General features: G+C 36.6%; 1 protein-coding gene across 1 annotated transcript in view; it reads left to right on the forward strand.

Moving 5' to 3' along the window:
• The first annotated feature begins 3,241 nt into the window (after positions 1 to 3,241).
• The window catches only part of LOC145666673 (mitochondrial outer membrane protein SLC25A46-like), a 57,034-nt gene continuing 42,729 nt past the window's right edge, over positions 3,242 to 17,546 (forward strand). The window contains exons 1-2 of the mRNA XM_081734148.1: positions 3,242 to 3,655; positions 12,969 to 13,072. Of these exons, the coding sequence (XP_081590274.1) occupies positions 3,493 to 3,655; positions 12,969 to 13,072 (267 nt within the window). The 5' untranslated portion in view covers positions 3,242 to 3,492. The remainder of the gene's footprint in view (positions 3,656 to 12,968; positions 13,073 to 17,546) is intronic.

Below are 17,546 nucleotides of genomic sequence, written 5' to 3' on the forward strand. Positions count from 1 at the left end.
CTAGCTTCTTCTTCTTCTTCTTCTTCTTCTTCTTCTTATTATTATTATTATTATTATTATTTACTTTTTGTGCATAAATTATATTCCAGGTAGTTTTTATTATGTTTAACCAATACTTACTGTCCCGGACCAAATAGCTTACCAGACCCGGAATATACCTTTGTGCATAACTAGTTTAGTTTAAGCCCTTGTACACAGAACCTATCTACATAAGGCTGATTTTCTTTAAAATTTCACTTATTTTCTTTAAGATTTCTGACAAAAATAATTATTTATTATTCATGACTAAATAAAAAAACATAATTATTTTATTAACATCTATGTCTCATTTCCTGTTCTAGGGGTCGTCCACATATTACGTAACGCTATTTTTAACCAATTTTTACCCCCCTCCCTCCTGCTTGTCACATTTCGTAACGCAAGGCCAAACCCCTCCCCTTTGTTACGTAACACTTTTTTATCTTTGTATTTTCATTATTTTGATTATTTTAGGGGTTATTACAATAAAAAAAAACTATTTTTAATGGTAGAACCTTTACAAAATGCTTATATTATTGTGAATATATTTGTAGCGTTTTTCGCCAACAAATCAAAGTATTAGAAACTGGTAAACTCGTAATAATCTTTTATCACCATAAGGTTTTTCAATCAACCAATCCTAATTCTTTAAAACTCCCCAAGGAAATCACACCCATCATTTTAAGTCACTGGCGATTGGCAAGGAGAAAGTACTGCGGGAGATGCAGTTAAAACAGGATTTAAAGAATAACATCGACCTCTTCTTCCGAGATACAGGGTACTTCGTGAATTTTAAGTTCGCCAGTGTTAACGATGCAGAGTTCTGTTCCTCGTCGACCACAGATTCGAAGTGGCTGCACACGTGAAGGAGCAGGGACATCTCGTTTGTAAACAAGCTTTCGAGCATCTTCTTTGGACTTCGGACTTCAGTTTACCACTATACAAATTCTTTTTTTCCTAAATTAGTGCGAGAATACGAATAAACTCGATTTCTTCAGAAATATTCAAATCCAATAATAATAATAATAATAATAAAGTAGTACGCAATAATATCCGACGAATTAGGTTTTTAATATCTTTAGGTCTGCAAATCGTGCATTGTTCCGTCAAAAAATATTTTTAAAAAAAGTTTCTTCTGTTTCACATGCAAAATTTCTTCGAAGAAAAGAGTGGGTATAATTCGAATCAGAAGTTTTAAATAATATTCTCAGAAATAGCGATACAAGTGGGAACGCAAAGGAATATTAAAGCGGTGGTTACGATCACTAACAACTAACTCCAAAAAAGCATGTGACGTAAATGCAATGCTGCGATAGCCTCAAAACCGAGTTTTATTGTATTGTGATACCCACAGGGTTCTTCACTAGTCATGCTGGTGTCTAGTGCGTCTTCGAATAACTTCTGTATGATTCAATTTATATAGGCTATAGTTCGAAACTTTCCGAAATAATGTAATTATTTATTTATCTATTTATATATCTATATATACAGGGTGAACGGTAACTACGTGGACGAACTTGGACGGGTGATAGTACATCTTAAAAAAGCAAAAAAGTCCTAGTGAACATGGGGGAAATTCCGTCCCATTTAGCAATGACAGAGTGTTGAAAGCATGGGAACATGAACTTCAGGGGCGAACAGCTTAAAACAGTACATCGTGGAGAGTGCGGTTAAAAACGTCACTTAGAAAGTCATACCTACTCTATTGAAAAATGCATATTTGAAAACGCAGCTACGTGTGCGCATGGGATTAACAATGTGTGACACTTCTTTCCTTTACAGAATGTCCGGGAATCCCTCCGTTCCTTTGGGGAATTCCGTGCGCACGCATAACTACGTTTCCGAACAACAGCAAAAAATGACAAATTGTTGAAACGTTTGCTTTCAAAGTGTCAAATATAAATCGCAGTAAACTGTGTAATCTGCTGAAAAAAAAAAAAAACATACTGTTTTCCAATTGATATAAGGAGAAAATACCATACTATTTTTCGATTGGTATAGTAAAATATTATTTTTCCATGCTGTGCTGTTTTGCCGTAAATTATTAATTATATGTAAACTTTGTTATTTTCAAGTGACTGAAACGAGGTAATCTTACAATGATGTTTTAAAAGCTGTTCATGTGGGGGTGCCAGGAACTCATTTGGGGGGGCCGGGCCCCGCTGGGCCCCCCCGTGGCTACACCCCTGTAGTGCTCTCAACAACATTTTCATCTCCATGCCAATTTGGGATGTGCAAAGAAGGAATTGCGTCAGGTCGGAGTTTTTTTTCTTACAGGTAGCCCAAGAAGCTCATGTTGTAAGTCTCTCTCATAATCTTCGGGTAAGAAATGAATAGAACATACACGTGCATTGTTTACATTGATTCTGTCCGCACGTTTACACCGAGAAACCCATTCTCGTTGTACCGACAATTTCTTTGGAAAACGGTGATACATTATATCTAGAGTCTTCTTTCCCCAATTGGGACATTGGACAACAGCACAGTTATTATTATTTTTATTCATTTTTGTCTCAACAATAAACTACACTTTAAAAATTTGATGCATCAACACCTCGCACTATTGCATTATAATGTATTTATTTCGCGCTCTCTTCCACGTAACGTCACATCGCGCAGGAACTCTAGGTAATTTTTTCTCTCGATAGCAGAAAATGTGCTACCTGTAATACTCTATATACATTGAACTGAAGGACATCTATGATGTGAACCAATAAATTTTCGTTTTTTTTTAGTGAGAATTTTGGCGATGGTTCTTTCCTTTAATATGTCCATATATTTAGAAGTGTTTGAAGAATATTTTAAGGGATATTTTATATCAATATTTGCCAATTATTTTTAAATTGAAATACTAATTGTGTATCTTACTGGAAATCCCCAATCAGCTTACAATAAAACGGAAAGTTGTACAAACAGCACCACTAGTTAAGTGTAATTTAAAATGAATTTTAAAATATATTAAATGATTTCTCCTTGACTGTTAAGCAAGTATTGGCATTTTATTTCATTTATTATTTACTCCAGATGATACCACAAACAAAAAATTCAAGGATTCATACAGTACTACTTAGTATAAACGATTGCAATATTGTGTTCGGTAATAATTATTAGAGTTGTTACGCACATCTTTTCTTCACTTACATTAGTGGTTGAATTGATAGCTATTTTCTTTCTCTTAAGAACTTTAGAATCTTCTGAGGAGAAGGAGGTAAAATACTGTCAATGGTTTTCTTCTGCTACTGCTAGAATTTGTTTTTCGCTCACAGGCTGATTGGTTGATATCTTCGTGGTAGCTGTTTAATGTAATGTGTATGGAAATTATGCAAACGTGTCTTAATCATTTAATGTATACTCACATCTAGTATTTAAGATCATGGTATTAAGTCCTTCATGACATGATTCAAGAAAAAAGTAGCTACTTGTCTTCAGGTATTCAAGGTCGCCTGTAACTATTTGTGTTGTGCATAGAAGAACATGGCAGGAATGGATGAGTACAAGTTGTATTCTAGTTATTCAACCGATGATATTCGATGGAGACAAGCACATGAAGCCCTTCCTAAAGCTATGGACAGGCCCACAGATCTTGAGTTGCGTCAAAGTTTGCATTCGTCTTTAGCAAATGTCGATGATGAAGATGGTAAGAGACTAATCATGCTACATAAACTTCCCTTAAGTTTATTAAAACGACCTACAAATACTTTACTGATAAAGCTTACGAATTAGAACACTATTACCGCGTGCAGATTTATTTTCGGCACACCACTATAACCGAAAATTATTGAAAATTTATAATTCTCTAATTTACTTATTCTCCAAAAGATTTGTACCGGGCGACATGACATTACAATGTTTACCTTAGATAAAATTCAAGGGCCCGCCAAAAGTAATTTTTGAAAAATTATAAATCTCTTTTACGATTTTCATATAAATACGGTGTTCGGATGTATGGCATAAAAATCACAGTGCAAAGAACAAATCAACCTGTGCTATGTGGCCACTGAAAAGCACGAACTCTATCTAACCGAGTCAGGGCACGCTCGATAGCGGGGGCGCGTCTGAAAAGAGCAGGCGCGTCAGGGATGGGAGAGTACTCTAAACAAGTGAGTTTTGGCAATGATACGAGTTTTGATAACCCCTGTCATGGTTTCACATTAGTAACGCCCAATTTTAAACATAAAATACAGCTTATGTACACTATGCAGAAAATAGTATATAATACAGTCATCTTTTATAAGCATTCACTTATTTTATCCGTGAAGCACTTGTAATTATTTTACACTAGTAGCTCTACTTGTAAACCTAAAATACAGCTGTATTACGTCATATATATTTCTTTCGCCTGGAGAAATGTGTTCCTTATAAGAGTCTTTTATGAAAAGTATTGAATTTTACGTGTAAATTTTTCAAAATGTAGTACGTGCCAAACTAAACCAGCACCCTTTTAGAGTAGTTCAATGATAAAAACAGCGATACAAATTGAGAATACCAACTCACGTAGGGCGCTATCCTAGCTTGTGGGTACATAAATTTTTAGAATTTCCGGAAGAAATGTGTTACTTTATTTCACATTAGGATTATATAGGTAATTAAGACATATAGGGATCAAACCTCTCATACGTATAAAGAGGTGAAAAGACGGAATTGAAAGTGCACTTTTTAAAGATGCTCCATAAGGAAGCCGTAATCAGGTGAAATGGTATGTGAAGGCAGTATAGAAAGTGATCATACAAGTGTTGCGCAACGCGCAAAACATATATTTCTTTTATGGGTATGAAATTTGCCACCAACATCCTATTTATGCGTATACCCATCGCCGCTGATGCTCCTGCTCCGTACGGTCGTGCTACCGCATGGGCCTACTACTATTGCGCTGATTTAGGAAGGTAACATTAATGATTTCAGGTGGCCACCTATCACAAGGTGGTTTGTGTTTTAAATGGTCAGTTTTTTATGTAATAGTGGTAAGAGTGCATTTTCTGCTAAAAGTATTTCTCATTTCATTATTATAAGTATGTTCCGTTAAGGGGGTCCAAAACTACACTGGACCCCCTTAAACTAAGCTAACCTAACCTAACCTAACGTAACCTAACCTATCCTAATATAACGTTATATTATGTAATCAAACGAAAATCAATAGAAAGAAGTAGTGTCAAAGACACTAGACCCCCTTAACGGAATATTGACCAGTATGCATTCATAAAATGGAATGGCATTGTTTGAGAAGATGATTCTACCAAATTTTTACAGGTTTTTTATAAGGTTAGGTTAGGTTAGGTTCAGTTCGGTTTGGTAGGACATTATTCGAGTAGACAAACCTTTAAATTTTGTATTTGGTAGAACCGGCTGCTAGAGAGAAACCTAATGGAATAGCACGCATAAATGAATGGTATACCAGTATTTACTTGTTTCTTATGAGTTCAGTTGCATTCCTAGCTGCAAATTCACTCAGTAGGGCTTAACCATTATGGAAATAAATACGGCGTGCGGACATACGCCATAAAATAACAACGCAAGAAACAGCAACCAATCTGTGATTTTGCGTTCAAAAGGTACAGGTGCGTTAGTGACGGTGGATATGTGCGTAAACGAGGATAATATAAAGAGTAATATTTGGGACACTTCTGTTCTTACGCACCATGACGTAGCACACGCTGCCTTCATGTAGCACTATAATTCATCATAGTTTCCTTATACAGTGTTAAGTGGTTAGAAGTATACACTTCATTACGTATTTTTACTTTAAGTATGTCACAGGTAAGATCCCCATGTATTTTGATTACGTAAGTGACCCTCTTCTTTAGTGAAAATAGATAGGCCTATTCCTGCTAGAAATTTTACAGAGCAATGGTCCCAGATTGTAGACTGTCACCGAAAATCAAGTTTTACTACTTTTAATAATTGTATTTTATAGGCGATGTTGCATTGGTCGGTCAGGTTATCTTTAAAAAGTATAATGTTATGCCTATGATTATAGTGTCTTCTTGGTAAGATTCGACGCAAATCCCCCAAAAATATGTTTCCGTCTTTACTAGCACGGTGCTGTTTTATAATACTTAACACCAGCATCTTTATGTGTTAGGGAAAACAAGTGCGGAAACTACAAGGCAATAGCCAATTTGTGCTAGGTGATGGCTGCAAGCGAAATTTCTATCTGTTCTGCTTCATGGTAGGGCGGAGCTTGCGAGGCCTCAGAGTGTTGCATCTTTACGGAGCTGGTGCCCTAGTAAGGGTGGATGTGCGCATAAACTAAGACAGCTGTGCGAAAACCTTTGTGATGTCAACGACAGTCACACACTTGAGAATTTGCTGCTGTCACCATTGCTAATAATACTGGAAGTCGTTTTCTGTGTTTCATCTTGGAGGTCTGGTTTCTTTTTTTTTTTTCTCGCTCTGAGAATTGCACCTTACAAGACGTGAGTTTTATTGACCTGTGTGTTGCCCTGGCGCAGATTCCATCAAATTTTTTCACAGGCGAAGCATTTTTTCACGAAGTCAGATCAAAACCTCAATGTCGTAGTGCTTATTTATTGTCCTGCAGTAGGAACTCATTCAAACATTGTAATTGAATGCATTTTAAAGAATATAAGCAGCATTACCGTAATTTACGTACATACATTTTTTGGGGTGGGGTGGGGATGGAGTTAATACTTTCTATACTTTCACTGCATATATTGCCGCTTTCTTTCTATATTGTAAGTAAAAATCTATTTCATCGAAAGTGACCACAGATTCCGATAGGTCGGCATAAAATTCTTGACAGCACTATTTTTGATTCTCGGAGAGGTATTTCGAGACAGCCTTGTCACAGATTTTCCATACGTTTAATGGTATTAATAATCCGGTGAACAGATATCCTCACCAGGTTCATTAGTTCAGCCACTGGTCGCATAGTTAAACAGTTAATCAGCCTTCAGTCTCTTCTTACCATTTCACGTATTTTCTTATATTTGTGTTAGTGACTAAAGACTGTGACCTGTCTGTACGATCATTGCCTTTAACACCTTTCTTTCCCCTCCGAGGAATGTTTATGCTGCTGTCTGGAGATCAAGTATTTCCGTGCCTTGGTCAGCATTCAGCATGTTTCAAGTGGCGTCTTCTAAGTTTCGCAAGAAACTTCATGTTAATCCTTTGTTCGACAATGAAGCTAACCACTTTTCGACACAACACGGCTAATGTTCATGGAATGACACCTCACTTACAACTATCAAGGTCGAGCGAGTCCAAAGTTAATGCAGATAAAGAAGAGGGATGATGCTGCAACACGACGCTAACCTACTTAATAGAACTGCTTCCATTTATGAAATACAAATTCAGTACGGTTTTCTTTGTGTAGCATCTCGTATTGCGGTTCAGGGCAGTCTCTAATAACTATGTGCGTAATTATCATTAGCGGACTTCTCTTGGACCTTGGTTCATATCATGAGTTTGGTTTCTTTGTGGCGGGGAGGCCGCGGTGGTTCAGTGGTAGAGCGTTCACCTCTGGTGCTTGGGGTCCCGGGCTCGATCCCAGCCCCCGCCAAGTGAACTTTCTGGTGGACAAACACCGTGTGCGTGGGTTTTCTCGGGGTTCTCCCGTTTCCTCCCACTTTCTTCATTCCACCATTTCATTCATTACTCATCATCACCGTCTCCTTTAGCCTAACCGACATAACCGTGGGACGTAAAACTCAAAGGTTTCATTTCATTTTTTCTTTGTGGCGGGTTTATTTGTACAAGGCGTTCAGTTTTGTTCATTGCTTTCCAAAACACTACCTACCGTAGACGTAGTTTCTCACACTTTTTTTTTTTTTCTCTTTCGTGTTTTTCCTCCGGTGTATTTTGCAGGTACGTAAACCCCTGCTCTTCACTGGCACGTTGGTAACCAAATGTTTTTAATATGTTAAAATATTCATATTTTATATGCAGTTATGTCTAATAAAATAGTACAGAATATATTGCTCGTATCTTTGCGTATTTTGATTTATATGTCCGTATCACTTCGATACCTCAAAAGCAAGTCTGACATTTTCTACGGAGGACTTAACCTTTGAGTATTAATTCGAGTAAATATTCATATATGGTTTTCTGACCATTGTTTGACAACATAAATTCTCAAACTTACCGTCAAAATTCCCTAGAACTTAATGAATCACATACAAAGTGCTAAGAATAATAAAAAGTATTTTCGTGCATACGCGTATATAGAATCAACTCATCATTGTAATCAGGACATAACATTTCAAAGTCAGACGCACTTGCCAATCCAAAAGTGATGGTCGCCAGTATCTCTCAAGTAGAGATTATGAGAGGTATCCCCCTCTTCACGACCTTTGGTTTGACAAATAAGTAGATTACATCAGGGCATAAAATTTCAAAACCAAACAATTAGATTCTGGATAATCAATTTCTAATTGGACATTTCATATACATGTTATAAAGTATCTTACTTAAAGACTTCACGTTTGTGTAACGCTCTCTCTGCATTGTAACACCAGTTGTCGATTGCAGTGATAACGGTATCTCATGCAAATATCTATTTTTAAAAAAATAATTTATATACTTGTTATTTATTTATTTATCATTGACATCGTGCCGTGATTGATTGATCCATTGTGGGCACTGAGCTGTCCTTCCAACTGTTCTGCCTTCAAACAGCGTGGAAACGATCTCTCGCGCTGACACGCCGGGAGGCAAACCATTTCGATTGAGGGTGGGAAAGGATGGGCGAATTACAACGTTGTGAAGACTTCACATTCCGTGTTTTCTCTCAGTCAGTGACAATTATTTTCGTACGAAACAGAAACTGCGCAGCCCTGTGAGTTTAGGCAGAAACCATTCCTACTGAACACTAGTCGCCAATGGCGACCTGCCGACCGAAGATTTGCACTGTGTTGTGATTCAGAGTTGCCGGTTGACATATTTACTTTCATTATTCGCAACAGTTTTTTCGTGTGATTTTTGATTATTTGAGTTGTAGGGAGTTTTTGCAGTGATTGAGAAGTTGTGTTGTACTAACTTAATCCTTGTTTTGTTAATCTTCACCGTAGACGTTTCAGTGATCATTTTGTCGCTTCTTTAGTGTACACGACTTCTTGGAGATGTCTGGGAAATAGTAATTGCGTTCTGAATTCCAGCAATGTTTTCTCTGTTAAACTGGAAATTACCATATGTTTTAGAAGTATGCTAATATCTATATACCAACTATAGTATATAGTCATAGTCATCTATATAGTCATTAGATAATTCGATTGGTTAGTTTGACGTCCCTTTCAGCTCCAATATTTAATATAGGATCCCAACTCACAAGCCCCCACCAGATATTGAATCCGGGTCTCCCTTGGATTGAAGGGAAGGAAAAAAGAGGACTCACTTCATATGCCATCATCATCATAAGATATTCTGCAATTATTGGCAGGTTACTTGCTGCAAGTGAGAAGCTTCCAAGCTCCATGGTCTTCCGCTAACATTTTCGTCTTCACGTAATAAGATTTTTCTGTTTTGATATCGTCCATTAATTGCAGTCTCCGTCTCCCCCTCCCGCCACTATATCGTCTAGCACGCCCCTCATATACAGTTCTTTCTTAGCCAATGTCCCAACCAGTTTCTCATCCTCTTCTTAGTAATATCTAAAAGTGTTCTTTCTTCATCATTTCTAACACCCTCTCATTCGTTTTCGTTCGACCCATCTAATTCTCTCCATTCTTCTCTATACCCACGTTTCAAAAGCTTCCAGTCGTTTCTCATAATTTTTGCGTAATGTCCATATCTCTGACCTATAAAGCACAATACTCCATACGAAGCATTTTGTGAGTCTTTTTGTCAACTCTTTATTCAAAGATCCACTAAATAGTATTTTCTTCCTCCTTAAGGCTTCTTTCGCTATTCCTATTCTTGCTTTTATTTCACATTCACACTTCATATCATTACTAATAATACTACCCAGCTATCGAAAACTAGTCATCTGGTCTATTTTTCCCCTCCTACTTTTATATTTGACACCGATTCCTTCGTTCCAATCACCGTGGCTTTTATCTTTCTAACATTTATTTTCTTTCATATTGTTCACAGCCCTTCCTCAAGTTTTCTAACATATTACCAATTTTCTCATTAGATTCTGCAAGTGCCAAATCATCTGCAAACCTTATGCACTTATTCATTCTACCACCTGTTGAAATGCCGTCACTGCAAGCAGTACACGCAAGTTCGTTGCTTCTATGGACACACACATATTTCCATCCCTCATTTGATTTTTCTAGAATAGAAATAGACTGTGCTAACGATAGTAAAGAGGATCACGCAATGGGATATTGGGAAGGTCATTTTATAGAAAGAAAAAATACTTTCATATATTAAAATTTGGTTTTATTATGACCTACCAACATTTCATTGCTTTTTAAACGGATTATGGGTGGCCACCATTATCAGTGAAGATATACTAACAAATTGAGTCGGTTAACGAACTCGGTCTGGATAATCGCCCTTCGTTCAAGAGTTATTCTGTGGAGTAACGGATATACTAACAGTACAATCTTATAAGTTCCACTGGGCGATTCTAATAAAAAAAGAATCACAAGAAGAATATGTATCGCACACGATCTAGAGAATTCATTACATTTTTATCAAATTTGTCTTGGAGGTAAATCTCATCTTATTTAGTACGCACGTGACGTATTTTCTTGTTAAGACCTTTGGTTTCCTAGTTATGGCCATCAGCATTGGTTTGGACTTTGTAAAGTTTTCGCAAAAGATTTTACTAATTGGTATTTAGAACAAAATTTCTGGGACATGATACATAGAAAACCATGTTAAACATGTCAGACAAATGGAGAACTTCGGGCTACCCGGATTCAATTTCTGGCTCGAGCTCATGTGGTTCGGATTCCACGTTAAGCTGTAAGTTCCCTTTTCATAGACCCTCGGCGCTGGAAAGGGACGCTAAACTCAAATCACATCATCGTTAAGTAAATGGAGCCTGTATTTATAATAAAGATTTGCAAAAGTCAATGAAAGGTGATTTTTTTTATTCGATTCCGAGTAGGAGAGCATTGAAAATTAGAAAGAAAAAATGAATGGATCAACGTGGTTCGTATTCCACATGAAACTGTAGGTTCATGTTTCATATAGCCTCGAAGGTGGAAACGGACCCTAAACTTCAACAAACGATTTTTTTTTTTCTGCAATCAGGAAACTCACTTGTGGTAATCAATTCGTTATAATTTTCTATTCCAGTGGAGAACCATTAGCTTCTGCATGTTTTCAGGTCACAGTTGACTCAAAGAATGCACACCATGTTTCGTAGGACTGGAAACAGAGCCACAAAAATGAATAGGTTTAAAATCATGATTAGGTTGATTGATTGATAGAAGTATTGGATATCAGCAGTTAGGGTTACTGTGTATTCAAAAATTGTATAATATTGCTTCATTACATGGGTAGTTACTTGCATGGGTCAATTGCTATTCCTTCGATGTGAAACAGTCTGAATTTTTCTACAGTGTCAAGAAGTCAGATCCTTGAAGATTAGTTCCTTAGTCAGGACAAAGTAATGAATAAGAATCATTAAATACTGATAGGGCAATTGATATACGAGACGCATCCAGAAAGTAAGTTTCTTTCTTTTTTTCTCAAAAACGAACACCTTTTTAGGACACCATTTATTGGCAAAAGGTACAGCAATGTTGCAGCTATTTTTCAACATAGCAACCACCGAAATTGAGACACTTGCCGTATCGTGAGATCAACTTCTGAATCCCACTGTCGTAGAACTCTGCCGCCTGCGAATGGAACCAGCGTGTGACAGACGTCTGCAGCTAGCGATATCTGCGGAAAATGGCTGCTCAGCTCCGTAATCATGAAGCGACGGTTCTCTACGATGCGCTGCCGCACCAGCTCAACAAGTTCATCATTGATAAGGGAGGGTCGCCCACTGCTCTCTTCATCATGGACACTTTGACGACCTTCGGAAAATTGCCTACACCAGCGACGCATCATCTGCTTACTCATGATGTTTGGCCCACACACCTCACAGAGCTGACGATGATTGTGTATTGGCGCAATGCTTTGTGCATTCAGGAACTTGATCACTGACCGAACCTCGCATGCGGCGGGAGACGGAATACGAGCTTCCATTTCGGACCACTGCTGCCTCGCTACTGGCACCGGGCGGGAGCTGTCCGGCTGGCATATGATTGCTACGTCATAGAGCTGTTAACGCATGCGCATTGTACACGGCGCATTACGTTTCCTTTCACGGGGAAAATTTCGAGCAACTTATTTTCTGGATGCGCCTCGTATAACATGGATTAACAAAAAGAGAACAAGACTTTAAAAAGAGGTGAGATGCTTGATTTCGTTGAACCTGACATATAAATAATAGTGATCCGCTAATGCAGGGCGCAAAATTTCCGGTCGCCAGGTCGCCATTGGCGACTAGAAATTTAGAGCTGGCGACCAGCGTTCAGTAGGAATGGTTTCTGTCTAAACTCTCAGGGCTGCGCAGTTTCTGTTTCGCACGAAAATAATTGTCACTGAGTGACAGGAAAGACGGAATGTGAAGTATTCATAGCGTTGTAATTTGCCCCTCCTTTCCCACCCTCCTGAATCTAACTGTCTGGTTTTGAAATTTTATGCCCTAATGTAATCTCTTTCTATGTCAAATCAAAGCGTATTTGGAGGGGGGAACCTCTTATAATTTGTACGTGAGAGATACTGGCGATCATCATTTTTGGATTGGCGAGTGTGTCTGACTTTGAAGTTTTGCGCCCTGCGATACATATATAAAATATAGTGGGTAATTCAGGATAGCGAACTTGGTTTCCAGTTTCAGTTATACATATATCTAACTTGTAAAACATTTGGTATTTTCGTTTAAAGAAAATGGTTGTACAGTAGAATTTTGCTAAGCTTTTTGATGTAAATATTTTGCACTGACAATATTGGAGAAACCACTTTCAGACATGTTATTGTTTCAGATATCACAGTGAAGAAGTATATAGGAGTTGGAGTAGGTCTCGCCAGTCTCATCGCAGAAAATTTGCTTAGTCATCCGTTTGTGGTTCTTAGAAGACAATGTCAAGTAAGTAAATGATTCCTACTGCATATACAGTACCTGAGCACATATTAAACTAATATTGTGATCGTTTTCTCGTTGGAGTCATTTCTTCCTCATCTACCTTTCAATACCATTCCAGCCTCCGTAGATGTATCTTTATTTTACACCAATATCCCACAGTACCCTTGAACAATTCCAAACACACACCGCGGATCTCAGAAACACAGTACACAATTCCTGATCCAACTTGACCAGCTTTTCTTAATCATAAACAATTTTACGTTTTAAAATAAGATTACTTTCAAATCAAGGAATAGCACTCTCCACGTACTGCTAGCCGAGGCAGCAAATATGGAAAGATACAATAGCCCGGGCCAAATTTTATGAGGGGTATCTAATTTTGGGGGTCAGAGATCAAGGTCAAATTTTGGCAGGACCGTGGGCAAAGTTTTGGGAAGGGTACTTAATTTTAGGGGCCAAAAGTTCATGGTCAAAGTGTTTGGCAGGAGAGTCTTGGCCCCAAGTCATGGTTTAGGACTAACCTCTTCAAATTTTTGACAATTTGATCACCTTCCGTTGCCTTGCATGGGTAAAAAATTGACAAAATATACAAATTTGGTTGGTTTTCTTATTCTCTAAGGTAAAAATTTATTGTCAGGTGTATGCATTTGATAATTTTTGTCAGGACCAATTTCAAGTTTTAGATCATTATTTTCAGGGAAATATCTTAATTTTAAAAATGGACACATTAAGGTTAATGTTGTCTTGGAACCAGATTTTGAGAAATGACTTTTGTCTCAAATTTCGGCATTATGTACAACGACTCACCAAAGGTAGTCGTTAACCCTGGTTCAGTTATATCTTTAGTGGCAATAATCGTTTTCACCTTAAAATATCTTCTGAAGTTATATTCACTAGTATGCTCACCTTTTCTACTGAAATTACAAGTCCATGATGAATATTAAATAATTTATTCTTTGATTCCTTTTTAATGTATATTCACACCAACTGACTTGCAATCAAACATGTCCACTGAGTATCTATAAACAACGACATAGCAACCAACTAGACAATAATGTATATTTCTTATATATTAAAACATTCTTCTTTTATTATTTTTAATTAACATTATAACAGGTATAGTGCTTGTGTAAAAGCACTTTCTGCCCGAGATATATGTAATTATGAGCCGATACAAAGTATCTCGTTATATAAAATGTCGCCCGATAAAGGGACCAAATATAAAAGTTACAAGGGAGCTTGACTTTTATATTTAAGAACCACTGGTCCGTTTATAATAATGACATGATAATAATTGTGTTCTCTACATTTTGATCGCCCTTCATATATAACTTCATTAAGTTTCCTTCATATAAATACATTTATAATAAAACTTTTATTCCATTATTATTATTTTTTTATCATTAAAAATGTCGTCGCTTACTAATACAATCAACGAAGGATGCGAAATCAAAAGCGTAAGAGATAATTACATTTTAAAACACAAATTACAATGATCAACGATTTCATTCATCATTAAAAACGATCATGGAAAAAAAATGTTTGCTCTTTCCAGGGCGCATTATATAACAATTACGTAAGATGGTATTTTAAAGTATACATCATATCAACAAGGCGTCATGATACAAAAGAATCTTATCCAAGTATCATATAAGGTGACACATGAGTACAGTCGTCGGATAATTAACTTAATAGAATGAACCTTCTACTGAATATAATCTTTGACAATAAAGTTTCAACATAAATCAATATAATATAAATAATCTTTGTTTTTAATCAGTAACAACATTAACATCTTCCCGTATGGTAGATATAATAATCTATGTTCAAGTGAACGAAAAGAAGGAATTAAATTTATTTTCACACATAAATATTCATAAGAATCAATAGCTGATATGGGTTTAACCCCTACCACATCAACTGCAATCAGTTTAGATTCGTACTTGTATATGATTCCAATAAAGTACATTGTACCGCACAATCATGATTATGTCCTGCATTATTATTCTGTACAGGAATTGTGTCATTATTTTGATTTTGATACGAAATGCCATCTCTTGAACTACGGTTACGTCTATCAATGTAGTTTACAGTATTTCTAGAATTTCGCCATGTATTTCGTCTGTTTTTGAATCTACTTTGGTTAAATGGTCTGACATAATTATTGTCACGATTAGTTAGGTTAGGTGTGTTCCCATCATATCTTTGCCTATTCTGATTGTTCTGATTGTTTAAATTTACTTGATTTAGGTTATGTTCCGTATCGTCTACATTACGGATATTTAGATTCCGGACTGGTACTGATCTAAAGTTATCTGAATTGTTTTTAATTTTGCCTATTCCCGCTTGATGATTCTGTGCCTGGTATTGAGTTTCATAACATTGAACAAGCATCAATAGATGATTAAAACTCATGCATTGCGTAGAAAACAGGATTTGTTGTAATTTAAACGGTAGTAGATTTCGAATAGATGCAATCACTCTAGATTCAGATTGCAATGGATTTACGATTTTTAATTCATTATACGTATTCACAACAAAATCAACAACAGATTTGTGCAAGCGAGGATTAAAAGGTTGATTTCTAATCGTAGCGTCTCTGTTTGCAAGTAGAAAGTCATTCTCATAATTTGCAATCAGCGCTGCCTTGGATTCCTCATACGTGTTGACGTGTTCCCGTACCGCTTTAAACCATAAAGAACACGGTGGAAGTAATAAATGAGGGATTAGTTTCATATATTGAGATTTATCTATACACATTATACTGCATTCGTCCTGAAATTTTTCTAGGAAAGAAGTAGCATTTTCATTACATCTACCACTAAACTTACTCATAGCACGTATTTCGCTCATTTTTACACTTAACTTTACATTTCTTTCACCGTTTCGTGTTCGTGTTGAGTGAAAATTTCTACCTACTGCGTTATGTGTGGTTCCACCATCTCTTTTCCGCCCATCTGTATTCCTTGGTTGAATTCTTTCCAAAATAATATCCTCATCGGATGAGTTACTTGAAGAAGAGATAACGCAAGGTCCTTGTCGATCTGCTTCGGGTGAATGCGAGGGCATCACTTGTGGATGAGGGAACTCCAAACGATCAGTAACAATGTTGTTGTTGTATGCATTGTCTTTAATCTGTAACGTCCTAATTTCTTCCTGTAAGGTAGATATCAATTGTGCATTTGCACGTATTTGGTTAGAATTATCTGTCACCTGAATCTTTTGCTGACGAACAGAAGATTCTATTACTTCAAAATCTTTTTTTACAATATTAACTTCTTGGATTACATGATTGTAATTATCCTTGCAATCTTCAGATAATCTTTTTAACTTCTCGTCGAATTGTAACGTGATGTCTGTCACAGCTTGTATTACAGATTGTTTCGCTTTTTCGGACTTTTGATCTATTTGTTCTAACTGCCTACCCAATTCTTCATGCTGTGTTTCTAATCGTCCATTCAATTCTTCGGATTTTTGCTGTACCGTTTGTTTCAACTCTTTGGACATCTGAGTTAAATTTTGTTCTAGTCGTTGTTCCTGTCGCTGTAATGCTAGTAGAATTCTGTCTTCTAATGTCAACATTCCGGGTGCAATAGGAGCTATATTCTGCCCGTTGTTAGCATCATCAACAGTTTCATTCTCTACTGTCTCACCAATCATGATTTTTCTTGTAATTACTCTACCACTTCTAAGAATAGTTGAGTTCGTATTCATGAACCTTCTTACTAAGGTAAATTCACCCTTACTTAGACTTCGGGATATGAATTTACAAGAATCCCGGGTGAGGTAAACCAAAAATTTTACAACGACTCACCAAAGGTAGTCGTTAACCCTGGTTCAGTTATATCTTTAGTGGCAATAATCGTTTTCACCTTAAAATATCTTCTGAAGTTATATTCACTAGTATGCTCACCTTTTCTACTGAAATTACAAGTCCATGATGAATATTAAATAATTTATTCTTTGATTCCTTTTTAATGTATATTCACACCAACTGACTTGCAATCAAACATGTCCACTGAGTATCTATAAACAACGACATAGCAACCAACTAGACAATAATGTATATTTCTTATATATTAAAACATTCTTCTTTTATTATTTTTAATTAACATTATAACAGGTATAGTGCTTGTGTAAAAGCACTTTCTGCCCGAGATATATGTAATTATGAGCCGATACAAAGTATCTCGTTATATATGACGTCATATATACTCTTTGTTAGGGACCAGGATCAACCCCTCTAAATTTTAGTAGTTTGATCCTCTTTTGTTCTCTTAGATGGACATAAAATTGCCAAACCATACAAGTTAGAGTAAGGACTTATGGTCCTATAAATACGTAGATTTTGTATGGTATATGAATTTGACAACTTTTAAAGATTTGATGAAAGTCAGGGTCGGTAGGGGTATTTCTTTAAACTGATTTGAAAAGTTCAATAGGACCAATTCTTATTCTTAGACCATTAAGCTCATGT

The sequence above is a fragment of the Thermobia domestica genome, chromosome 12 (assembly GCF_964235325.1).
Source record: "Thermobia domestica chromosome 12, izTheDome1.hap1.1, whole genome shotgun sequence".
NCBI lineage: Eukaryota > Metazoa > Arthropoda > Insecta > Zygentoma > Lepismatidae > Thermobia > Thermobia domestica.